Source organism: Gopherus flavomarginatus, chromosome 8 (assembly GCF_025201925.1).
Source record: "Gopherus flavomarginatus isolate rGopFla2 chromosome 8, rGopFla2.mat.asm, whole genome shotgun sequence".
Taxonomy (NCBI): Eukaryota; Metazoa; Chordata; order Testudines; family Testudinidae; genus Gopherus; species Gopherus flavomarginatus.
This window is the reverse complement of record NC_066624.1, coordinates 61,922,408-61,948,686: the sequence shown is the minus strand read 5'-3', so window position 1 is coordinate 61,948,686 and position 26,279 is coordinate 61,922,408. Positions and strand designations below refer to the sequence as shown.

Here is a 26,279-nt window from a genome sequence, read left to right as displayed (position 1 = left end):
CCCATTACTTAGTACCGATCTGTCACCAGAACCATCAGCATGGCACTGACAGCTATCCCCTACCATACCATTCCTCCCTCCTTCACACTCCTGCTAGCATGGGACCAAGGAGACCAAGGTCCTCATATTCCAGGGACTTACCATCCTGGTATGGACACCCATGGATGGAAACACCCATGCCCTTTCCCGGACAATGGCGTTATTGGAACCCATGGGGGTCCTACAGCAGGCACCACAGTAGCCTGTACAACCCAGGCAGAGGCAACACTAGATCGCCTCCTGTACCTGTCCACATTTGTGTGACGGATGGACAGGAGCACTCTGCAACAGTGCACGCTGATGAGGAGGCACCTGAACCCTCTCCAAATAATAATAATTCATCCATCTCACCACAAGAGGCTATTATGCCCCCACCCCCAACAACAGCAGATGATTTTACTCATTTTCAGGACCTCTTTTAAAGAGTAGCTAATGAGTTCAAGATCATTCTAAAGGAGATGTCGGAGACTCAGCATGAGCTGACCAACATATTACAACCTTTGACCTCCTCCAAGATCACCCTACCTATTAATGGAGCCATTATGGACCCTGCCGTGAATATCTGGCAAACTCCAGCCATCATACCCCTTACCTGCAAAAGGGCAAATCAGAAGTACTATGTCCCCTCCAGGGCCTCAGAATTCCTTTTCATGCATCTAGCACCAAATTCACTGGTAGGAGAGGCAGAAAACCAAAAGAACGAACCGTAGGATTTCCGGTCCACTCGTTCTGACAAGGATAGCAAAAGAATGGACCTGCTCGGGTGCAAAGCTTAGGCATCTTCCATGCTACAATTGAGAGTGGTAAACTACGCAGCCCTACTGGCCAAATATGATCACAGAAATTACAGGAAACTCATGGACTTTATTAATGACATCCCAGAGCACAAGAGACAACAATTCAAAGCAGTAGTCTCTGAAGGGCAAATTATTTCCCGACTGTCAATGCAGGTTGCCCTCGATGCTGTGGACACAGCTGCTAGATCCACTGCCATGGCCATAGTGATGCACTGGGCTTCATGGTTTACCTCTTCTGTCCCATGAAAGATATAAAACACCGTGGAGGATCTCCCCTTTGATGGCAAGAAGTTATTTGCAGCAAAAACCAACAAGATACTGCACACCATGAAGGATTCCAGAGCAATGCTCAGATAGCTAGGTATCCATATACCAGCAAACAGAAGAAGACAATACACGTATCAGCCTACCAGTGCCCACGATACCTGGCCTACACATAACAACAGAGGCCATACAACCACCAGCAGCAACACCGCCAGAGACCAAGGCATCAACGACAATGCCCCACAACATCAGCACTGTCCCAATCCCCTCCATCTAATAAGCAGATTTGAAGCCTTGGTTGAAGCTATAGAAGACCTTCCACCCACTCTGTTAGAGGGCTGTCCCTTCACCCTCCCACTTCCCTGGTTCTTGTCACACAGACAGCAAGCAGCAAAACCAGAAGTCCGAAGCACAGACAATGCAGTGTTTATTGGGGTTAGTTTCCAAGCAAGCATATTCCAAAGCCCATCACACCAGTCAGGCTTATCTCTATACACCGATAGAGCCTGTTCCCCAGTATTCCGTTCCCATCTCTAACGCCACAGAGCATTTACCCTGTTTCCCCCTTCCCAGCTCTGACACTGGAGAGCCTTGGTTGTGTCCCTGTTCCCTATTCCCATTCCCCCCCCTTAGTAAGCATGGTTCCAATTTCCCTTCCACTTCCTGTTTGACCCCAGTTTATATAGTAATATTCTCAGTTATACTTTAACCAGTCATTTTACTGAAATTTAACTAATAAATCCTAACATATTGTAACATAATTCTCTAACCAATTATATCCCACTACCCTAATTAACTCACACCCAGCAAAATTAATTATACAGCAGACAGAAACAATTAGAGAACCAGACAGATTAACAATAGAAAAGTGGGGGCCATAAAGAAAAAACATACAGAAATAAGGGTTTCACAACCACAACCATTGATAAGTGATTTCTTGCCAGACAGGATGCTATCAAACTAAGTTTTCTTTAACCATCTTAAGATCTGTTTCTTCATCTGCTGGTGGTGGGCACTATCAAGACAGGATCATCTTCCTAAAAGCCCAACACCACCTTATTTCAATGTGACTGGTTTGGGATGTGACCATTCGCTTCCCAGCTTACAGCTGCCTCTGCTGCTTAGCCAAGGGCCTTAGCTTAAGAACTAGACCTCAGACTATGCTAGTGATAGAAGGTCCATACACAGGAGGACTGTGATTTTGATTCTTTGTTTTTATACCCCTGTAACTAGCTAAGTGATAAAAATACACCTAAGTTCTTAAAGCATAAGCCGTTACAGGCAGGCCTGAATATCTGTATCCTAACACACTCCAGTGCTTATAATTCCCATTCAACCTTTTGCTCACCATTTACTCCCATTCTACCACAACTGGTGAGCCATTGCTATGGACAGATGGGCCCAAGAGGTCATCCAATGGGGCTAATCCATCCCCTTCCTGTCCAAACCTACCACCCACCCCCTATCCTGTCCCTCTTCAGGAACCTGTCTCATGACCACTTGCTCCACCAAGAGGTGCAACATCTTCTACAAATAGGAGCAGTCGAGACGGTGTCCGATCAGCACAGGTGAAACGGTTTTTATTCTCACTACTTTTTGACAGAAAAATGGGAGATAGCAACCCATTCTTGACCTCAGGTGAGTTTATGCATCGTCAAAAAGCCAAAATTCAAAATGGTTACCTTGACAACCATAATTCCAGCGCTGAAACAGGGAGACTGGTTTTCAGCCCTTGACCTGAAGGATGCTTATTTTCATGTAACTATACACCCCGCCCACAGGCGTTTTCTCAAATTTGTTATGGGCTCAAATCATGACCAATACAGGGTTCTGCCTTTTGGGCTCTCAATAGCACCCTACGTATTTTCCAAGATTCTCATGGTGGCATCAGCACACTTACAGAAAAAAATAGTCATAATTGATGACTGCCTGCTCAAGGCACAGACATCGAAACCACACAGATGACCATTGACTGTTTCCAGGGTCTGAGCCTACAAATAAATGAAAATAAATCCACATTAACTCCTATTCAATGACTAGAGTTCATAGGCGCTCATCTTGATTCCATAACCAGACTTGCATCTCTCCCATCTAACAAATTGAACACCATAAAGAATCTTGTTGCCAAGTTGCAAAGCATCCTGCAGGTCACTGTCTGGGACTGTCTGAAATTTCTTGGCCATATGGTCTCTTGCACTTTTGTACTCAAGAATGCATGCCTATACATGTGGTGCCTGCAGGTTTGGATGACCACTGTCTACAGACTGAATGTACATGACCTAACAGACTTCTATCCATACCTACCAAAGTCATGGCGGACTCACTCACGTGATGGACTCGTCCACACAACCTCTGCTCCAGAGTCCCATTCATGCAGGAGTCCCCCTCCATCATAATTACCACGGATGCTTCCCTTATGGGCTAGGAGGCACACATGGCACACCACACACCACTCAGGGACTCTGGTCCCCTATAGAAGCATCACTACACATAAAACTTTTAGAGCTTTGAGCGGCCCACAATGCCTGCCTCCAATTTCACCCTCACAGAAACGTCACACTGGGATCATGACTGACAACATCACCTGCATGTTTTATATAAAACAGAAAAGGGGGAGCTCGATCCCACTCACTCTGCATGGAGGCTATGAAACTTTGGAATTGATGCCTCCAACACAATATCAAATTTTAGCTTCCTACCTATCTGGTTCGCCGAACACCACTGCGAACACGCTCAGCAGATCTTTTCCCCTAGATCAAGAATGGGAGACAAATGATACCATCCTACACAATATATTCAAAATGTGACCAACAAAAAGTGCCCAGAATTCTGTTCCAGAGCAGGCCTAGGAAAGTACTCTATGGGAAACACATTCATCATCAAATGGAGTGACAATTTCCTATATGCATTCCCACCCCCCACCCCCATTCCACTTCTTCACAGGGTATTACAAGAAATATGAGCAGAGAGAGCCAGGGTCATACTAATAGCCCCGTGTGGCCCAGACAGGCATAATACCCATTTTTAATGAGGATCTCAGTTTGCCTGCCCATTCCACTTCCCCCCCGCTTCCAAGCCTATTATCACAATGCAGGGGTCAACTACACTACCCCAATGTAATGTAATGATGCTGCACCTCAAAGCGTGGCTCCTCAATGGTTCTCTAATGAGGAACTAGACAGCTCTGAACAGGTACAAAGAGTACTATTATATAGCAGAACACAATCCACATGTACCACCTGTCTCCAGAAACAGACTAAGTTCACTCACTGGTGCTCCAACAAGAAAACCGCTTCTGCTTCTGCCCCTCTTTCACTAATACTAGACTATCTTTTAGAATTTAAACCATCTGGGCTTCCCTTTAGCTACTTAAAGGTACATCTGGCAGCAATTACGGTGTTTCACATGGAGACACTACTATCTTTGCCCACCTCATCACAAAGTGGTTCCTCAAGGGCTCCAGACTCTATACCTGGACATTAGACCACCCACTCAACCCTGGGACCTACACTCGGTCCTCATATACTTGATGTGCCATCAATCTGAGCCGCTTGCAACATGCTCCCTTCTACATCTATCCATAAAAACTATGTTTTTAGTTGCCATTACATCTGCCAGACGTGTAGGAGAACTTGGATGCTCATGGCTGACCCACCGTACACTATATTTTTTAAGGACAAAGTCACCGTCTGAATGCATACTAAATTTCTCCTGAATGTGCATTCCACCTTCCACCTCAATTAACCTATCCACCTACCAACTTTCTTTCCTAAACCCCATGCGAACACCTTTGAATCAGCAATTCACACACTCGACATGTGCAGAGCATTCTCCTTTTATCTGGATAGGACTAAGCCCTCTAGGGCTCCCCCTAAACTTTCCATTTCAATCACAGAATGATACAGAGGCAAATCCATCTCTACCCAAAGAATATCCAGTTGGATAGCAGACTGTATCTGCCTATGCTATCAAATAAAGAAGATGAATCCTCCAACTTCTATTAGAGCACACTCCACCAGATCTGTGTCAACGTCAGTGGCATTGTTATGTAACACTCCCCTCACAGATATTTGCAAAGACACCACCTGGGCTTCAGAGCATACCTTTTCTAAACATTATGCTCTTATTCAGGGATGCCAGACCAACATTTGAATGGGCCGAGCTCTGTTCTCTACAGTCTTCTTACCAACTCCAAAGTCCCTTCCTCCTTAAGAGTTACTGCTTTTCCGTCACCTGGAGTGGAGCACACACAGGGACAGCTCTTGAAGAAGAAGAGGAGCTGACTCACCTGTGCAGTTCTTTGAGATGAGTGTCCCTGTGGGTCTTCCACTACCCACCCTCCTCCCCTCTACTTTGGAGTTTGGAGCAATCTCTGTTGTAGAGAAGGAACTGAGGAGCCTCGGCTGTTCATGTGTGTTATTGAGGCATATTTGGCGCACAAGGTAGGCACCACGCGTGCGTGGCCTGTGCGAGTACTGCTGTAAAAATCTCCAAGTGCAGGCATGGGGGTGCACTGACATCTGGAGTGGAGTTTCCACAGGAACTGTGACCTCTCAGCTCTGTGCTCCTGGGGAACCAGGGTGCAGTACCCAGCCTGACTGACTCACAAAAGACCTTCCCTCCCTCACCCTCTGCTTGAACCAAAACTCATCAGAAGAAAGACTTACAAAAAGCAATGAAAAGGCAATCGGAGACACACCTAGAGCCCTGGGACAAGGGTGACAGGATTAAGGAAACTCCCCTAGCCTCATTTGCATTGAAGATGGGACAGGGAAGCATCTCCATTAACATACAGAATGGAGAACAGAGATTCCAAGGCAAGAACCTCATGGAACTCTGGGACTAGAGAAGCAGGGAAGCCACTGCATGATGGGGGATCTCTGCTCTAGGTGTTAATGAACCCGCCTGCACATACCCAGCTCAGTAGTTATCAGACCAATTCTAATAATAAATCCTTTATTGGTATCCAAAATAGTGAAGCTCCCTAACTGCATTGTGAGCTCCCTCTAAGGAACACTGCCCATAGTCAGGAATGATCAGTTCCTATTGTCTAACCTGAACAAAATAATTTTGGTATACTTAGTTTATCCACAAACAAATCTAGTGTTCTCCCTTGAACCATTGTTCTTTCCCTACAAAAACCCCTACCCATGCTCAAGTAAGTGCTCTGATGCCTGGATCCAAAATCTGAATAATTTCTGTTGGGACTTCAACTTTTCCTGACTGATCGTGCTGGGGGCTCTGTCTGTCTCCAGCACTTCATACCCCCAGCTACCACCACCACACGGGAACCCCAATTGATTCAAGCTTCACAGAGTGGTGAGAACCCAGTGCTCTCTTGCTCTCGCTCTCTCTCACAGGTGTTTGTCCAATCTGTTCTTAAAAACTCAACAATGATGGGGATTCTATAACCTCTCCTGAAAGCCTATTCCAGAGCTTAACTGCCCTAAGAGTTAGAAAGTTTTTCCTGATGTTTAGCGTAAATCTCCCTTGCTACAGATTAAGCCCATTGTCCTACCTTCAGAGGACATGGAGAACAATTGATCACCATCCTCTTTATAAAGCTCTTCACATTAATATTAATATTTGAAGAGTGTTATCATTTCACTCCTCAGTCATCTTTTCTCAAGACCAAACATGCACGATTTTTTAAACCTTTCCTTTTAGCTCAAGTTTTGTAAAGCTTTGAATATTTTTGTTGCTCTCCTCTTCACTCGCTTCAGTTTGACCACATCTTTCGTAAAGTGTGGCACCCAGAATTGGACACATACTCCGCTATCACCCCCAGATCCCTTTCAGCAGTACTACCATCTAATGTAGATGAGCATTTCTAAGTGAAATGTTTTACACTTATTTTCAGTGTCTCATTTTGTTGACTATAGAACCATCCTCCAATTAGTCAAGGTCATTCTGAATTCTAATCCTGATCTCCAAAGTGCATGCAACCCTTCACAGCTTAGTGTCATCTGGAAATGTTACAAGCATACTCACCACTCCATTATTCAAGTCATTAAGGAAAATATTGAATAGTACTGTGTAATGCAGTGGGGACTGTCTGCATGGGGGATGGGAGAGCAGGGGATGACTTTAGGTGAGGGATAGGACCTGAGCCTGTAACCTGAGCCAGGAAGAGGGGTAGGAGGAGTCAACACCTTTGCTGGGGAAGCTGGACAAAGGAAGAGAGCCGGCTGGAGAGGTTTTTAGTTTCAGTTTTGGGCTGGCTGGGAAAAGGCAGGGAACCCCAAGTCTGGGGTCTAAGATCCTTGCCCCCAGAGGGACCTGACTGAGGGGTCCTGGTTGTACCTGCAAGCCCTGCTTAGGACTGTGTTCCTGTTGTCTAATAAACCTTCTGTTTTACTGGCTGGCTGAGAGTCACAGTGAATTGCAGGAAGTGGGGGTTGCAGGGCCCAGACTCCCCCACACTCCGTGACATACTGGACCCAGGACTGACCCTTATGGGACTTCACTAGATACGCCATGCCAGTTTGACTGCAAACCATTGGTACCTACTCTTTGAATACAATCTTTTAACAATTGTGCACCCACCCTATAGTACATTCATCTAGACCAGATTTCCCTACCTTGCTTATAAGACTGTCAAGTCTCCTCCATCTCAGCCCCTCTGCTTTAACCCCTAGGCAATGATACCCCCTGCTGCTGTTTTGCCCCAATGCCAGCCAGCAACTATCTGAAAGTTCACTTCTGCGATTCACATACATGTCTAGACTCCTGGCCTGTTATAAGGTTTTGGTGTCCTTCCTTACAGCAACTATTCTCATTAAGCAGGTTTTTTTCCACATCTTGCTGAGCAATAACCTCACATAAAGCATCTTGGCCACCATCTTTACATCGGTAAGATTGTCTGTCCAGGCACTTGGCAGATCTGTACAGCTTTCTCGGACTCCAAATTTCTCAGCAAATGCTCAGACTGCACCTTCACAGCCCATGACCAACCTATCTTTAGTATGGGATTTTCTAAATTTTTTTTTTTAAATTTACAGGGTATAAAGTCACCCAAGACAATCAAAGAGACAGAGCAAATTAGGGGTTGCCTGCAATGGGAGGTTGTCCATGCTGTAGCACATTTCTCTGCATGTGTAATAAGCAGAGGTAACAAGAAGGTCTTCTGCTACCCTGCCCATCTGACCACCAAAACAGAAAGCCAGGAGGATGGGGTTAATGAAGCTTAGGTCCCATGTGATTACAAGTGCCATCAAACTAAAAAGATAACAAGTGATGTAAGGGGAAGAGGAGACAACGGCATGCTACCGTGGTACAGTCCTAGGCCTGCAAAAGTCACCAATGTGGTTAGCCTGGGGAAAAGAGAGAAAGAGCTCAGGAGAACCCAAGTAAAAGCTGAGGAGGTTCTCCTAAGGTTATCAAGGAATTAGCTGAGCTGAGAAATGTGGCTGATGGAAATGAGCCTCACGTTCCTTTGACAACCCCAGCCATTTAGCATAATGGACTGCAGGGCTACTTGTGCTGCTATCTAAAAGTCTCTGTTACTCCAAGTGATATGGTCTTTTTAATAGTGCAGTGGGGTTGTAGTCTCTCCTGCCAGTGTGAGAGTCCAGGCAACAATCCTGGATAGGACACAACTAAATAGGAGTTTGACAGTCTTATCCCAGCTCCCATTAGAGCATATCACAAAACCACCTGCAGTTAAGAAGTCTGTTTGAGAGAGGCCCAGTATCCGTACAGGAAGCATAACTCACATAACGACTGTGGCGAACTGAAAGAGCTATGGTAGGTGCTTGTGCAAGAAGTACCATGTTATGCTTGACTTAACCAGTCACTTTCTTGAACCTTTGCAGTACTGAGTACTTATAATTTAAATTTCTTACACTAACTTACTCTCAACTTTGCATATAAAACTACTTTTCCCCATGTAATGCTCATCACTAAGACATTGGCCATAAAAAGCTTTGGTTTGCACCCAGCAGACTTACCTAGCCTTCTCCTCAGCAGCTGAGAGCTGGTCCTGAAGAGACTTCTTTTTATTTTGAAGAACCTTAGAAACAGCAAACCCATTGAATCACCCTTGCTTCGGTTTCTGTTTCACGCGTTTCATATCTCAACAGTTTGATTTTGTTCTATAAGATGCTGAGGGTATTTTCCCTACAGATCTGCTTCAAGAACAAGCTGGTTGCATTGGCTGCCAAATTGAGGCTAAGCAGATGAATCAGACAAAAGACTAAACTCAGCGAACCCCTATGGCTACAGTTTGGGTTTGGCAACAGGTAGCGAATGTTCAGTATATGACAGTGTGGTACCTGGAATGGAGTTAGATAAAATATTCTTTCTGGAAGGTTGCAATGTCACACTCCTTTATTTCTTAAAATCCAGAACCTTACCATACAAGAACCAAAACCAGAGAGTGACAAAGCTGGCTGTTCCCTAAGAGAGAGGCACAACTCAGCCCCATCTTACCGACTGCTGAAAGACCCAGACTGCACATTTCCCTAAAGAGCCCCTAGTTGGCAAACAGGACCAGGAAATCCCCTGAGAATTTAAAGTGTTAGATTATAATTTTAGCTGTTTTCAATACACCACAGTTCCCAATGACAGCAATTGTATGAAGCAATCATATAGCACACAGTTAGAGATAATCCGATTGGAGGGAACAGTAATTTCTGCTGGTGCTATCCCAGCAAGTATGTGAGGAGCAGACTGGGGCAGGGGGGGGTCTTGCTGAAGACCAGCCTGGCTCACTCCATACACAGCTCTAGCTCAGGCTGCCACTACTGCTTCTAATTCAGCCAGTGTGGGAGGGTGGGATGGTGCTGCTTTGCCTTCAGAGGCTATAAACAATGTAATAGCCCACAGATAAGTTACCATGCAGCTTTCTAAGCAAGCACATTTAGGCTTAAGGTTTGCTGGACAAACCAAAAAATTGAAGGAAAAAAAATAGCTTGGGGCTGGCATGAAAATTTTTTTTTCAAAAATCTTTTGAAGAACAAAAAATGTTGACAAAATTGCATTTCAAAGTGCTGTGGTCAATCTGAAAGAAAACATTTTATTTTGTTGTCAAGGTGTTTTTTAAACCTTCTTTAACAATAACATTGAAGTAAAATTTTAAATGAAAAGTTGTTTCGTAAAACAATGCTTTGTTTAGAAAATGTTGAGAACAAAACATTTTGATCTTTTTGGAGTTTGGTTTCCCCAGCCAAAACAATTTGGTAAATTCTGCACAAATTTGCCAAATGTGTTGGTTCACCCAAATCTGCACTTTTTAGCCAAACAAAACAAAACAAACAAAAAAAAAAACAGAAGACTGAAATCAGAGCTAAGTCTGTCAGGGAGCAGATGTTATCTAAAAGGTGCATGCACACGTCATCTTATGGTGTTCTAAATAGCCCCAGACCTTTGGCATTGGGGGGCCTGTGTATAAAGTATCTGTGCCAGGTATATGGAAAATCACCAGCTTCAGCATGTGCCTACAAGACTGTTGAAGAGTTTGGGGCTGCCCAGGGATGGGAGGTGTATCCAAGTCATTCTATCTCTACATCTCTTTTAAATGTAATTTTCTGCTGATCAGTGTACTTTGGCCTCTTGATAGGCTGTATTTTAAGCTCACAGCCTTGATTCAAACTGGAGCAGAGGTGATCTGAGAGCTTGAAAAACAATGTTCTATCGTGCTCTGCAAACCACGTTCTCCCTCTGCCACTTGGTAAGGATTCCGAGAATTTTAATGTTTGCTTTTTATATTTCAGTCATAAACAGTTCTACAAACATCCTCCCATGCTGGCCCCTGTGGGTATGTGTACACAGCCCTGGGCAGCAGCCCCCTCCCTAGGTGTCACAGTCTCAGCTCCAGCCCAAGCCGCAATTTCAAAGTGCCGTGTACACAGCTGTTTTGGGAGCGCTAGCGCAAGCCCCACTAACCCGAGTCAGTCACCCCAGGCTGGGATGCTCACTGCCATGGGCTGGGCAGACATTCCCAGAGTCAGACATTCCCAGGGAGGCAAACAGATACATAGCCCTCCAGTTAACCTGTTTCTGTGACACACATTGTGTCTCTGCAAGAGTGGGACATCTTACCCTGGTACCCTCAAAGCCTGGGGACCTCCCTGCAGGCTGCCAGGATTCCCTGTTGATGCCTATAGACCTGCCTCAGCCACTCCCAAACCCTGGTTTGGGACCTGGCACAGCTAGATCAATGGACTGCTGTTTGTTTGTCCCTCAGGGGAGGACGAGACTTGATCCCCTGGGATGGAAGGAGGGTCCAGTGGTTAGGGCCTTGGCCTGAAGCTTGGGAGACATGGGGCCTGTCTATACGGTGCTTTACTCCATACCAGAGGGGTGTACATTTAGTCTGCGCTAGCGTGTCTCATACCAACGGGCCCACTTGGCCCTTGCTGGTGTGCCCCAGAACTTCCCTGGTGCACGTTAGCATCGCACTGTTTGAAATGGCTCCACCATGGAGCTGTGCAGACTGGGCCCAGTGAAGGGTCTGGTCACCTTGTACTCATCTGTAGAGTACCAGCTGTGCTGCAAACAGGGCCAATGGTACAAATGGTCTTGCAAAGGAATTTGGGGTCTGTGAAATTCTATAATTAGATGGACTAGATGCAGTGACTCTGGTCAAGAGGGAAAACAACCAGGTGAGAGGTTGGTGGATCATAGCGTGCATTTGCCTGAGTTCCCAGAGCCATCACAACCAATAATACATAATGCAGACTTGTAAAAAGGCTCTGATGGGGCAATTTCCTGCAATATCCTGGGCAAACCTTATTGAATTGAGTTTCTGTCATCACTGTGGACTGAGATTGTATGCATTCCTTGGGGGAGGGGAGCACAGCCCTCCAGACACTAATAACTATGTGTGTGGGGGTGGGGTGGGGGGAGGCAAGGTAAAGTCACTCAGTTGTAATACCTCCAGAGAGACCCTGTCCCCTAGAGAGATGCTCATAGCAACTGGTTCAAACTGGAGTCTCCAGGCACCAACAAACACAGAAAGGGTTTTTGGATAAATAGCCTGTGTTCAAACTGACTCAGGGCCTGCTTTCTGATCCAATGAATGAACAGACTGTCCAAGGTCCCGCTTCCCCCCATCCTTAGGAAAGGCTTGGAAGGGTTGACACTGACCAGAGGCCTTGTGGAGATGGGGGAGGGGGGCGACCTCTGGCAAACTGATTAATATGCATGTAGGTTCTTTTATTTTCTCTCTGTAATACTTGTATTTTAAGAATCAATGTGCTTGCCTAGAAAGAGCTGGATGGTAGTTCAACTGTGGCAGTTTCCAGAGCTGTAATGAGGCATTTTAGTGCCTCGGGCGAGCAAATATATTTGCACCCCTACAGTTTTTCCATCATTTTTCCTCCCCATTTTTCTGCCCCTCACAGTTTTTTGCCTTGGGCGGCTGCCCGCCTGCTCCCTCCATGCACCCTGGTTATAGCCCTGGCAATGGCACTGTTCTCCCTCTCAGAGGAGAAAAGCAAAGCCGGCCTGCTGAGGCAGTCTGACTTTGCTGGGGGAATTCACAGTGTAGACAGAGAGCTGTGCAGCCTGGAAATACCCTGGTCAGGAGTTGCGGGGAGATGTGTGTTTCTGCCCAAGAGAGGTGATGGCTGGGGACCCAGGAGCCTGAGGGTGGGTGCCTTGGCTGGACCCCGGAGGGGGAACACAGGTGCAGTTGCCATGAACTGTGACAGTTGCAATGGCAATAAGCCACCCTGCTTTGCTTTTTGCAAGCTGAGTAGTTCTTGTCTCTTCTTTCCGGAGCAGACTTTTTGTTTTCTCCACTCACTCCCAGCTCCCTTTTTACCGAACTGGGAGAATGAAGATTTAAAATTCTTCTTGTGACCTTTATAAAAGAGATAGCTGCCCTGATGCAGGGAGCTCAGATTCAGAAATAGCTTCTCACGCTGATCACTCTTTACACATTCAGCTGCTGCTGCTGCCCTCTGAGAACGCAGTGGAGAACTGCTGTAGCATCATCTCTTACCATGATGCTGTCCCTGCCCCCTCTCTCATGATGGATCCAGGGTCTGGGACCAGTCCAGAGGTTCCGCCACCTAACCCCGAAGTTAGGAGTTCAGCTCTAATGGCGCTGGCTAGAGGGATCCTTCCTGGAGGTTACTCAGGTCTGGCCTTGCACTCTGTGCCTTTAGCAAAGAGGTGCCTGTAGCTGGGGGCCAGTGCCATATAGGTCCTTGCCAGCAGGGATTCAGTCCTTGGACACAAGTCAGATAGAGGGGAAAGGGGAAAAAACTTCTGCCATGTGACAAGATTTTTTTTTCCCCTCAGGTTTCTGGGTGGGGCTCAGACTGGTGCTGTTTGCGAATTGTAAGAGGAACCCCTTGGTCAGTGATACTCAGACTGAGGCTTATGAGCCCTGAGTGGCTCTTTAATGTGTCTCCTGTGGCTCTTTGCAGCACATGACATTAAAGCCCCATGTGATTTAATTTAAGTTATTAACCAATCAGGATGCTTTTACTATCTTATTCACCAATTAAATTATCATCTTGTGCAAAGTTATTGACTTATTTGTTGTGAGATTTATATATTATATTATATGTAAAACCCTAAATATTTCCCCTCTCACACTATTTAAATATGAATAGTACTGCAGTAACAGAAACCATGAACTCACACTACAGTGGCTGTTCTGTTGATCATTAATTTGGCTCCTGAACTACTGAGCTCTGTATATCACTTCCCTAGGTACTGGTGCCTGGCCCTTTTTGCTGCCAACATCACCTGGTAAAGGGTTACATACAGATATGGAGGTGTAATGCAGCAAAATGTGACTGAAAGTAAGACCAAAACTGTGTAGCTGTGTACAGCTATAAAAATATACAGGGATAATATATGTCCAATAGCAGGCAAGGATGGCAATTCCCTCCCTCGCCCTCAGTGCCAGGACTGGAGCCCTCCTCTTAGCCGCCAGGAAGAAGATGGTGGCATAATTCTTCCCCTCACAACTATGTACGTATGTGTGGCTTCCCCTCAATCGGGGTGGCTCTATGTTTTTTGCAGTCAGGTGGCTTTCAGCGGCGCGCCTGCAGGCAGTGCGCTGGTAACGTGGATTTGGTGGCATGCCTGCAGGAGGCCCGCTGGTCCCGCGCCTTTGGCGTACCCACTGCCGATTTGCCGCCAAAGCCGCAGGACTGGTGGATCTCCTGCAGGCATGCTGCCTAAGGCAGCCTCACTGTCGCCCTCACAGCAACCAGCAGGCCCTCCACGGCCCCGGCTTGCTGCCCCAGGCATGTGCTTGGCGGGCTGGTGTCTGGAGCTGCCCCTGCCCCCAAGATTACAAAAATCATGAGATCCTCGGTGATGGTTCTTCTAAATCTGCCTCCTGATGCATGAATCTCACAGGAGTGAGAAGAGGCTTTGCACCTGTCTCTTGTTCATCTGTGTACTGGCAGTGTCATTGTAGAATAAGCATAAAATTAAAGAATTAGACTTAGCTGAAGATGGCTAAGGAGGTGTGTCTGTGTCTGTTTGTGTGTGTATTGTAAAGAAGGCCCCAATCATTGAGTAAAAAAGGCCATGAGAATAATAAGTAGTATTACTTGCAGTGTGGGAAAGTAACTAATAAAATAAAGAGCTGCAGTAACAAGACAGAAAAACCGTTTTAGAAGAAAAAAGCCCCAACCTTCCCATTGTTCTGCTGGCAAGCAAGGAGTGGGGGAGAAAATAAGAAAGCAAAGGCTTTGGAAGAAAGGAGATTGTAAATCTTATTTGGATCAAGACTGGAAATAAGGATGAATTGTCTCAAATTATTTCGTTAGCTGAAGTCAGAAATTGGCAGTGACAACACTTGTTTGTTAAAGGAAATAAAAACTCAAATCTTAAAGGGCTCATAGCTAATACTTACGTGACCACATTGAAGCCAACCAGTATGGGTCTAAGCACCCCAGGATTAGACCATTGGTAAGTATCTTGATCAAATGTTTATAGAAGTAATAAAATGCTTGTTAGGTTTTTTAGGCATGTTTAGAGCAATTGTATAAAGTGGCCATTGGATTTAATAAAGAAATTTATGATGAAATTTGTGATTGGTGATTCCCCATATTAATAATAATAATTTCAAATATTATTAATTCCAACAGTCATCTCAATGCTCTTTGTGCCTTATACAATAAATTGCACGTGTACTCTGTGGAGTGTAGCCACACTCCCTTTGTCCCTGCTTGTCCCAGCCTTTTATAGACGTGGTGGACTGCTAGAAATAGTGGCACTAATAGAAGTCCCTGAGGGAGCTGGAAGAAGCGGGAAGTGTGTTTGTCTGGTTTGCAAAGGCCACTAATTCATGCTCACCATGGTGAGGTTGGAGATAGCATGAAGAGCCTAGGATGCTCTTGGAGTAAAGAAGATGGCATGGCGGAAAGACATGGTCCTGGGGGCATGATTAAGAAATAGTTTTGTAGGAAGCTGCAGTGAATGTTTTGGACAATCTGTGTAAGTGGTTTATACGTTTCTGAGCTCAGCCCTGGCTTGATCCAGGGCCAGAGATTAACTGTGAGCTGGCTTTTCCGTTCTGGGATCCAGGAGTGGGTGAAAAGCAGGAGAAGCAGCTTCTAAGGAATATTTAATCAAATGACATTGTAATTTTGGGACATTTTTCAAGCTGCTGTTTCCTTCCACTTTACAGAAGGCGCAGGGCCGGAGGCTCTCTGGCGGGGAGATCTAGGCTGAGGGCTTGCGGCGCTCCGCCCTGTGCTCCAGCCTGGGGAGCAGGGCTGGGGTTTCCTCATGATTCGGCTGTGAGATAGGTACCCGGCGCTCCGGCGGGGAGCTTGGGGAACCGTGCTGCAGCCAAGGCAGCGGGGCCGGGAGTTTCGCTGCGCTCAGCCCAGCGCTCCTGCCAGAGGAGCGGGGCACGGTGCTCTGGCCAGGGGAGCTGTGACGTTATTAATATAATCTGGGACCATATAGAACATGGTTGCAACCATGGTCCTGTGGTGGCACCAAATCTTATGTAAAGGGGGTCATATAAGGTGTCTAAGACCAGGTTATGGGTGGCTGGTTATGATTATGCTGTCTGTATGTATGTATCATTTTGTAGTTGAAGGTATGAGTATTGGCTCTATACTGTCTATATTTCAAATTTGTGCTTGATGGCCCATTAAGGACCATCAGCTACACAATTGACCCATAGAGAGAAGGCAGATATGCCTTGTAACTCAGCAAAGTATGCAGAGACTTGCCCATGTGACTCCAGACTCCATTTTGCTGTAATTTTCCACAATAAGGACAAAGAAGTGTTCTTACATCTGGAAAAGCCTATAAAAGGCTGATGCCTCATCTCCATCTTGTCTTCAATCCTGCTTCTTACCTCTGGAGGGATTTTGCTACAAACTGAAGCTCTGAACAAAGGACTGACTAACCCATCCCAGCGGGGGATGTACTCCAGAGACTTGATTTGAACCTGCAGTTTACTCCACCACTGCTACAAGCCTGAACTAAGAACTTTGCCATTACTGTATGTAATTGATTCCATTTAACCAATTCTAGCTCTCATCTCTATCTTTTTCCTTTTATGAATAAACTTTTAGATTCTAAAGGATTGACAACAGCGTGATTTGTGGGTAAGATCTGATTTGTATATTGACCTGGGTCTGAGGCTTAATTCTTTGGGATAGAGAGAACCGTTTCCTTTTTCGGGTGTTGGTTTTCATAACCATTCATCCCCAGGACGAGTGGCACTGGTGGTGATACTGGGAAACTGGGGTGTCTAAGAGAATTGCTTGTGACTTGTGGTTAGCCAGTGGGGTGAGGCAAAAGTCCTCTTTGTCTGGCTGGTTTGGTTTGCCTTAGAGGTGGAAAAACTGCAGCTTGGGGCTGTAACTGCCCTGTTTAAGGAATTGGTCTTGAATCGGCACTCTCAGTTGGGTCCCGCTAGAACCACATGCTCACAGGAGCCAGACCCCGCGCTCCAGTGGGGAGATTGGAACTTGGCACTACTGCTGGGGGAACAAGGCTGGGGATCTGGTAGGGGGAGCGGGGCTGAGAGTCTCTCAGTGCTCAGCTCGGCATTGGGGCAGGGGGAGCTGGGCATGGCGCTCCTGCCGAGAGACGGGTCTGGTGCTCAGGCTGGGGCAGCGGGGCCAGGGGTTTCGCTGCGCTCAGCCTGGCACTCAGTCTGGGAGATCAGAGCCTGGCGTGCCTGTCGCTGGAGCGGGACCAAGGCTCCGGCTGGGAGATTGGGACCCGGCGGAATGGGCCCGGACCTCCGCTTGGGACATCAGAACCCGGCGCTCCTGCCGGGTGAGCCGGATTCGGTGCTCCAGTCAGGAAACTGGGGTCAGGCTCTGCGACAGAGATCGGGACCTGGCGCACCTCCCATGGGAGTGGGGCCTGGCGCTCCGGCTGGGGAAGTGGGGCCGAGGGTTTAGCCGCTTTCAGCACGTTACTCCGGCCGTGGGACCGGGACCTGGCACTCCAGCTGATGAAGCGGGGCCCAGTGTCCTTCTGGGGGAAAAGGGCTGGTGGTTTCCCAGCACTCAGCTCATTGATCCGACGGGATATCAGGACCCGGCTGAGCTGGGTACGGTGCTCCAGCAGGGGGAGTGGGCCTGGGGTTTTGCCATGCTCAGCCCGTCGCTCTGGCCGTGAGAGTGTGACCCAGCGCTCCAGCCGGGGGAGTGGGACACGGCATTCTGGTCGGGATATCGGGACCCGGCGCTGCAGCCGGGGGCGCAAGGCTGGGGTTTATCCCACACTCAGCCCGTCGCTCCAGCCGGTATATCTGGACTCTGCACTCCGTGCAGGGCCAAGGGTTTTGCTTCGCTCAGCCAGTCGCTCCGGCCAGTAGATCGGGACCAGGCACTCCTGCCAGGTGAGAGGAACCTGGCGCTTTGGCTGGGGGAGTGGGGCTGGGGGTTTTGCCGCTTTCAGCAAGTGGCTCCAGCAATGGGAGTGGGACCCGGCGCTTCGGCCATGAGATCGGGACCCGGCGCTCCGGCCGGTGAAGCTGGGCCGGGGTTTGCCCTGCACTCAGCCCATCGCTCTGAGTGGGAGATCGGGACCCAGTGCTCCTGCCGGGGAAATTGTGCCTGGGGCTCCGGTGGGATGATCGGGGCCCGGCTGTGGGAGCAGGGCCGGGGGTGTCATCGTGCCGCCAGAGTGCCAGGCTCCGATGTCCTGACTGGTTCCGCCGGCCAGAACGCCAAGTCCCAATCTCTCAGCCGGCATGCTGTGCCTGGCTTTCTCTACCAAAGCGCTGGGCCGGCCCCAATCTACTGAGTGTCGGGTCCTGATATCCCTGCTGGAGGGACAGGCTGAGAGTGGGGTAAACTCCGGCCCCAGGTGGGAGCACTGGGCCCCGCTCCCACAGCCTGAACGATGTGCTGAAAGCGCCGGGTCCCGATCTCCTGGCCCCGCTCCTCTGGCCGGAACGCCGGGTCCCGCTCCCCCAGCCGGAGAGACAAGTGCAGCGCGGCGAAATCCCCAGGCCTGAGCGCGCAGTGCCCAGCTCCGCTGAGTCTCGATATCCTGACCAGAGCGAGGAACTGAGTGCGGTGAAATCCCCAGCCCGACTCCCCCTGCCTTAGCTCCGGGCCCCGATCTCCAGGCTGGAACCCTGGGCCCCGCTTCCCCGGCAGGAGGGTCTGGACCCGATATCCCGGCCAGCAGGGGTGAAAGTAACTTACAGGACTTACCGATACTGCTGGAGTCCTGAGGGGGGCATGGTCTCATCCGGAAGAGGTGTGGCCTCACCTAGAAGAGGCATGGCCTCTCAAGATTTAAAGGCCCTGGGGAACCAGCTGTGGCTGGGAGACCCAGAGCCTTTAAATCAACCAGGGGCTCCCAGCTGCAGGAGGTGGTTGGGAGCCCCCTGGGGCTCAGGGGCAAATTAAAGGGCCCAGGGCTCTGGCCACCAGGGGAAACCCTGAGCTTTGCAGGGCTGGGGCAGGGATTTAAATGGCCGAGAGCTATTGCCGCTGAGGGAAGCCCGGAGCTCTTTAAATCCCGGCCCTAGCCCGGCCGCCAGAGCTGTGGCCGGGATTCAAAGGGCTCTGGGCTGCCCGTAGCCGCAGGGAGCTTTGAGCCCTTTAAATTCCTGCCCCGGCCCAGCCGCCAGAACCGCGGTCGGGATTTAAAGGGCTCTGGGCTGCCCGCAGCTGCGGAGAGCTTTGAGCCCTTTAAATCTCAGCCATGGCCGGGATTTAAAGGGCTCAGGGCTGCCCGCAGCCGTGGGCAGCCCAGAGCCCTTTCAATGCCTGCCGTGGAAGTCAGTGTGGTCCAGCACGGCGTACTGGCTCTTGCCGGTATGCTGTACCAGACCGGACTGGCTTACTTTCACCTCTGACTGTATGTATGTGTATGAATGTGTTACAAACAATGCAGCTGCAGCCTGCCATCGACCAGCAGCGGCCCCAGCAACCTGTCCCTGTGGGCTGCTGCCTGCAGAGAGCCAGCAGGTGCCGCTGGGCTGGGTCTGCCAAGGAGTAAGTAACCAGGGCAAAAACCACAGCCAGCCAGCCAGCCAGCCACAGATGGAGCCGGTGGGGGGGGGAGGGAGGAGAAGTCAGGGGTGAATGAAGGATAACTAGAATAGCCTTCATGAAATATACAAGATATTTAGAGAAAGTTTTGTCAATTTCAGCCTCTGCACTCTGCAGGCAGGACAAAACAAAAAGAGATCTGAGATTGCACCTGATGTCCTAAGGACATTTCAGGTGTTTAAATCAATATATAAAGAGGGTGGATTGGAATGAAAACTAGTATTTCTTTCAAAGGAGGCACAATAATTTCCCTGAATATTCAGTTTTCCCCTCCAATCCATTTGTGGTGTTGTCTATGGGGGCTATTTGCTTTCCCTGTGAATCTTTAGTTGCTTTAGCAAAATTGCTTTGCCCAAATAAACCCTAATCATCATGACACATCTTTCCACCATGTTCTCCATGTTTTTTGTATTGTTTTTTTCAAACAGTAACATTTCAAAGAGGATCTGCAAGCAGTTTGCACATCACAACCATGATTCTCTGCTGGGGAGGGAATGAGATAGATTTGAACTTGGAAATGGTTCCGGATTTTGATTGTGTTTAGGAGATCCCCTCATCCCGGGGGTACAAAAGAACTGCCCCTGCCATGGTCACACACACCCAACAACAACTGGGAGTGAAATTAACAAGGATGCCAGAAACATCTCCTAACTCTGGGCACTGAACTGCACAGGGAACAGCTGAGTTTAAACTGTTCTTTTGCAGGTGGCAGCAGCAGGCATCTCAGCCAGTGTCCCTACTGCAAGCTAGAGCCCAGAGGAGAACCCCTGCTGGGAGTATAGGGGGAGGAATGCAGAGCCTTGTCTGGAGGAGGGGGAGGGAGGAGCTGAGAATCCAATGTGACAGTGAGTTTTCCCCTTCCACCTGCTTTTATTAGCTCTGGATTTAAGCTGTGCAGCCAAATGCTTGTATTTGTTGTGTATATTAGTACTGGAGAGATCCTCTCAGCCCCGGGGGCAGGAAAGGACTGCCCCTGCCATGGTCAAACACACCTTCCCCTCGACCCCCTCCCCCTAGCTACTGTGAGTGAAATTAACAAGGCTGTCAGAAACCTAGCCCTGGGAGCTGAACCATCAGGGAACAGCTGAGTTTAAACTATTCTTATGCAGGGAGCAGGCTTCTCTCTCCCGCCTACAGTCTCCTTTTCCTACCGGTCCTCCTTACCGTCCAGTACCAGCTTACTTTCACCTCTGCCAGCAAGGGCACCGTGTCCCTGGCCGAAGCGCTGGGTTCCACTCCCCGTGCAGGAGTGCCGGGTCCCGATGTCCCTGCCGGAGCGATGCACTGACCGGTGCGAACCCCCCGGCTACAGCACCGGGCCCGAATCTCCCGAGTGCCGGGTCCTAATCTCCTGGCTGGAGCCCCAGGCTCCAATCTCCCGGCCGGAGCGCCGAGCTGAGAACAGCGAAACCCTGGGCCCTTCTGCCCCAGACCGCCGAGTCTTGGTCCCACGGCCAGAGCAATGTGCTGAAAGTGGCGAAACCCCTGGCCTCACTCCCCCAGTCGGAGCGCTGGGTCCCGATCTCTGCCGGAGAGCCTGGCCCCGATTTCTCGACTGGAACACCGAGCTCGGCTCACCCGGCAGGAACACCGGGCCCAGCTCCGGCAGCTGGCAAGCCGGGCTCCGCTCCGCCGGGTCCTGAAATCCTGCCAGAGAGACGGGCTGAGTGTGGGGTAAACACCGGTCCCACTCCCCCGGCCTTAGTGCCGGGCACTGATCTCTCTGCCAGAGCCCCAGGCCCCTCTCCCACGGCCAGAGTGCCGCGTGGATTGCAGGGAATCCCCCGGCCACCCTCTCCCTACTGGAGCGCTGGGCCCCGATCTCCTGGCCTCAGCTCCGCGTCCCGCTCCCCTGGCGGGAGCACCGGGCTGAGGGCAGCGAAACCCTCGGCCCTGCTGCCTCGGCCGCAGAGTGACTCCCCAAGCTCCCCGCCGGAGCACTGGGTCCCTATCTCCCGGCCGGAGGGCGAGGAAACCCCCTGCCCTGCTCCCCAGGCCGGAGCGCAGGGCAGAGTGTTGCAAGCCCCTGGCCCAGATCTCTCGGCCAGAGAGCCTCCAGTCCTGCGCCTTCTATAAAGTGGAAGGAAACAGCAGCTTGAAAAATGTCCCAAAATTACAATGTCGTTTCATTAAATATTCCTTAGAAGCTGCTTTTCCTGATTTTCACCCGCTCCTGGATCCCAGCAAGGAACAGTCAGCTCACAGTTAATCTCTGTCCCTGGATCAAGCCAGGGCTGAGCTCAGAGACATATGAACCATTTACACAGATTATCCAAAACATTCACTGCAGCCAGGGCCGGCTTTAGGCCTATTCCACCAATTCCTCAAATCAGCCCATGCCTAAGAGAGCCCCGGGCCCAATGAGAATCCCTTCCCTGGCTAGAGGTGCCTTTTTAACTTTTACTCCCCTGGCGGCACTCTGGGTCTTTGGTGGCACTTCGATGGTGAGTTCTTCACTCGCTCTGGGTCTTCGACGGCATTTCGGCGGTGGGTCCTTCGCTTGCACGCGGTCTTCGGCGGTGGGTCCTTCAGTGCCTCCAAGGACCTGGAGCGAGTGAAGGACCCGTTGCTGAAGTGACACAGAAGACTCGGAGCACTGTCCAGTGAGTACAAACCCCACTTTTTTTACATGTGTTTTTTTTTTAAGTCATCCGTGCTGGGCCCATCAAAACTGTTCGAATTGGGCCCCGCACATCCTAAAGCTGGCCCTGGCTGCAGGGAATACATCACAGCTCTCTATGTGAGACAGATGCATGTATATCTATCATTCTCTATACAGATAGAAAGATAGTCATGTACCTTTATTTGTTATTTTTCTCACTGTCTCTGATACTATGGGATAGTGTTAAATGGAAAAAAGTCAATGATGGTTATGAAGGAGATTAGAGAGATACAATGTCATAGTAAACAGTCAGTATGAAAGTTTTAGAGTTCACTTAAATAGCTGAAAGCTAAGAAATAAAAATGATGACACAAGATGACAAAGTGCCAGGTTTAATTTTTAAAGCAAATTTTACTTAACATTTTCTACTGATGCCCAGGCAATTTTCCATCTATGCATAGCCCTTCGCTTCTATGGTGACAATGAATACACGATGTCAAGTAACACACACACTGAAACAATGTTAATGTCAGCTTTTGCCTTTTGGCACAACTCCCCCAGCCGGAGCCCCGCAACTCCATGGTCCGGCTCCCCAAGTCGGAGGGCGGCAAGTCCCGCGGCCCCGCTCCCCTGACCGGAGCCCCGCAACCCCGCAGCCATACAGCCCCACTACCCCGGCCTGAGCCCCGCAAACCCGTGGCCCCGCTACACCGGCCAGAGCCCCGAAACCCCGTGGTCCTGCTCCCTCAGCCGGAGCCCCGCAACCCGCTGTCCCGGTCAGAGCCCTGCAGCCCCGCTTTCCTGGCCTGAGCCCCGCAAACCCGTGGTTGCACTCCCCTGGCCAGAGCGCAGCAAGTCCCGAGGTCCTCATACCCCAGCAGGAGCCCCGCATCCCCGCAGTCCCAATACCCCGGCCAGAGCCCCGCAACCCCGCGGCCCCACTCTCCAGGCCTGAGCCCCGCAACCCCGCCGTTCCGCTACACCGGCTGGAGCTCTGCACCCCCACAGCCCTGCTGTCCCAGCAGAGGCCCAGCAAGTCCCGTGGCCCCGCTCCCCCGGCCGAAACCCCGCAACTCCACGGTCCCTCTCCCCCGGCGGAGCCCTGCAACCCAGTGGCCCCACTTTCCTGGCAGGAGCCCTGCAACCGCACAGCCCCGCTCCCTCAGCCGAAGCTCTGCAACCCCGCGGTCCAGCTTTCCCGGCCTGAGTCCCGCAATCCCACAGCCCCACTCTCCGACCGGAGCCCCGCAACACTGCAGCCCCGCGACCCCGCTACCCCTGCCAGAGACCCGCAACCCCGCAGTCCTGCTCCCCCGGCCGAGCGCGGCAAGTCCCATGGCCAAGCTACCGTGGCCGAAGCCCCGCAATCCCGCAGCGCAGCTCTCTCGGCCGCATCCCCGCGGTTCCGCTACACTGGCGGGGTGCCCCGAAAGCCTGCGGTCCCGCCACCCCGGCCAGAGTCCTGCAACCCCGCGGTCCCGTTCCACGGCCGGAGCCCCACAATCCCATGGCCCGGCTACACCGGCCAGAACCCCTCAACCTCGTGGTCCCCCTCCCCCCAGCCAGAGTCCCTCATCCCCGCGGCCAGCTCTGACGGCCGGCGCCCCGCTACCCCGCGGTCCCCGTCTCCCCGCCAGAGCCCCCTTAACCCCGCCATCCTGATCTCTCGGCCAGAGCCCCAAGGCCCCGCTCCAACGGCTTGAGCCCCGCAACCCTGCACAACAAGTCCCGAAATCCAGCTACCAAGCCTGGAAGCCCCGCTCTCCTGGCCGAAGCTCCGCAATCCCGCAGTCCCGCTCTCCCGGCCAGAGCCCCGCAACGCCTCTGTCCTGTTCCCCCTGCCGAGCGCGGCAAGTCCTGTGATCCCGCTTCCCCTGCCAGAGCCCCGCAACCCCGCGATCCTGCTCTCCCAGTCAGAGCCCCAAGGCCCTGCTACCCCGGCTGGAGTCCTGCTACACTGCATCCCCACTCCCCTGGTCAGAGCCCCGCAACCCCGCGGTCCCATTCACCAAGCCGGAGTCCTTCATCCCCGCGGCTCGCTCTCTCAGCCAGAGCCCAGCAACCCTGCGGTCACACTCCCCCAGCTGGCGCCCCGCAAACCCCCCTGCTCCACTCCCCGGCCGGAGCCCGGCAAGTCCCGCGGCCACGCTCCCCCGACATGAGCCCCGCAACTCCGCAGCCCTATTCTAACGACCTGAGCCCCGCAACCCCGCGGTCCCGCTCCCCCAGCCAGAGCCCCGAAACCTCTCGGTATCACTCTCCCGGCCGGAGCCCCGCAACCCTGGAGCCCTGTTCTTCCGACCAGAGCCCCGCAACCCTGTGGTCTCGCTCCCCCGCCGGAGTGCGGCAAGTCCCGTGGTCCCGCTACCACGGCTGGAGCCCCGCAACCCTGAATCCCCACTATCCTGGCTGTAGTCCCGCAACCCCGTGGTCCCGTTCCCTGGCCGGAGTCCCAAGGCCCCCTACCCCGGCCACAGTCCAGCTACCCTGCATCCCCGCTCCCCTGGCCAGAATGCTGCAACCCCGCTGCCCCACTCTACCGGCCAAAACCCAGCAACTCCGCAGCCCAGCTCTCCCGGCCAGAGTCCCGCAACCCTTGGCAGGGCCGGAATCACATGGTCCAGCTCCCCTGGCCGGAGCCCCACAAGCCCACACCTCCGCTCCCCCGGCCAGAGCCCCGCAACCCCTCGGTCCCGCTCCTCTGGCTGGAGCCCCGCAACCCCGTGTTCCAGCTACCCCGGCCGGAGCCCCGCAACCCTTGGCCCTGCTCTCCTGGCCGGACCCCTGCAATCCCGCAGCTCCTCTCCCCCGGCAGGAGCCCCACAACCTTGGGATCTCGCTCTCCCGGCCGGAGCCACGCAGCCACGCGGTCCCGTTCTCCCAGCCAGAGTCCGAAGGCCCCGTTTCCAGGTCGGAGCCCCGCATCACCGAGGCCCGCTCCTCCGGCCAGGAGCCCCGCAACTCCGCAGCCCTGTTCTAACGACCTGAGCCCCGCAACCCAGCGGTGCCGCTCCCCCGGCCGAGCGCGGCAAGTCCCAGTGGGTCTGCTACTGCGGCTGGAGCCCCGCAACCCCACAGCCTGGTTCTATGGGCCTGAGCCGCGCAACCCCGCGGTCCGGCTCCACAGGCCGGAGCCCTGCAACCCCGTGACCCTGCTCTCATGGCAGGAGCCTCGCCACCCCAGCGGTCCTGTTTCTGGGCTGGAGCCCCCCAACCCAGTGGCCCCACTTTCTCAGCCAGAGCCCCGCAAGCCCGCAGCCCCACTCTTCCGACTGGAGCCCCGCAAACTCGCATCCACGCTTTCCCTGCCAGAGCCCCAAGGCCCCGCTACCCTGGCCAGAGCCCCGTAACCCCGCGGTCCCGCTCTCCTGGCCAGAGCTCTGCAACCCCGCGGTCCCGCTCCCCAGGCCAGAGCCCCACAATCACACAGCCCCGTTCTAACAGCCTCATCCTTGTAACCCCACGGTCCCGCTCCCCCGGGAGAGCACAGCAACTCTGCGGTCCCGCTCCCTCAGCCGGGGCCCCGCTACCCTGTGGTCCCGCTTTCCCTGCCAGAACCCTGCAACCCCGCGGTCCCGCTCTCCCGGCCAAAGCCACAAGGCCCCGCTCCCCCGGCCAGAGCTCCGCAACCCCACAGCCCCATTCTCCCGGTGGGAGTCCAGCAACTCCGTGGTCCCGCCCCCACAGCCGAGCACGACAAGTCCTGAAGTCCCGCTACCGCAGCCAGAACCCCGCAACCCCGCAGTCCCGCTCGCCCGGCCGGAGCCCCGCAACCCCGTGGTCCCACTCCCCCAGCCAGAGCCCCACAACCCTGCTGCCCCACTCTCCCGGCCGGAGCCCGGCGACACCGCGACCCCACTCACCCGGCCGAGTGCGGCAAGTTCCATGGCCTCGCTACCGTGGTCAGAGACCCGCAACCCCGCAGGCCAGGTCCCCCGGCCCAAGAGTGGCAAGTGCGGCTGCCCCGCTCCCTCGGCCCCGCTACAACCACTGGAGTGCAGAAATTCGAAGTGCCGCCGGGAGAGTACATCCCTCACGAATTGGGCCCCGCACTGACTAAAGCCCACCTTGCTCAGGAGATTGGGGCCTGTCAGGTGCTTCAGCCGGGGGAGTAGGGCA

At 51.9% G+C, this 26,279-nt stretch overlaps 1 protein-coding gene and 1 long non-coding RNA gene across 2 annotated transcripts in view; one reads left to right on the top strand and one right to left on the bottom strand.

Moving 5' to 3' along the window:
- Positions 1 to 22,755, bottom strand: part of LOC127057109 (uncharacterized) — a 116,833-nt gene extending 94,078 nt beyond the window's left edge. The window contains exon 1 of the long non-coding RNA XR_007776016.1: positions 22,680 to 22,755. This is a non-coding gene — a long non-coding RNA (uncharacterized LOC127057109). The remainder of the gene's footprint in view (positions 1 to 22,679) is intronic.
- Positions 22,756 to 24,775: 2,020 nt separating this feature from the next.
- LOC127056912 (uncharacterized) lies at positions 24,776 to 25,510 on the top strand. The gene has a single exon (XM_050965244.1). It carries the CDS (start codon positions 24,776 to 24,778, stop codon positions 25,508 to 25,510), a length of 735 nt encoding a protein of 244 aa, XP_050821201.1.
- Positions 25,511 to 26,279: the final 769 nt, after the last annotated feature.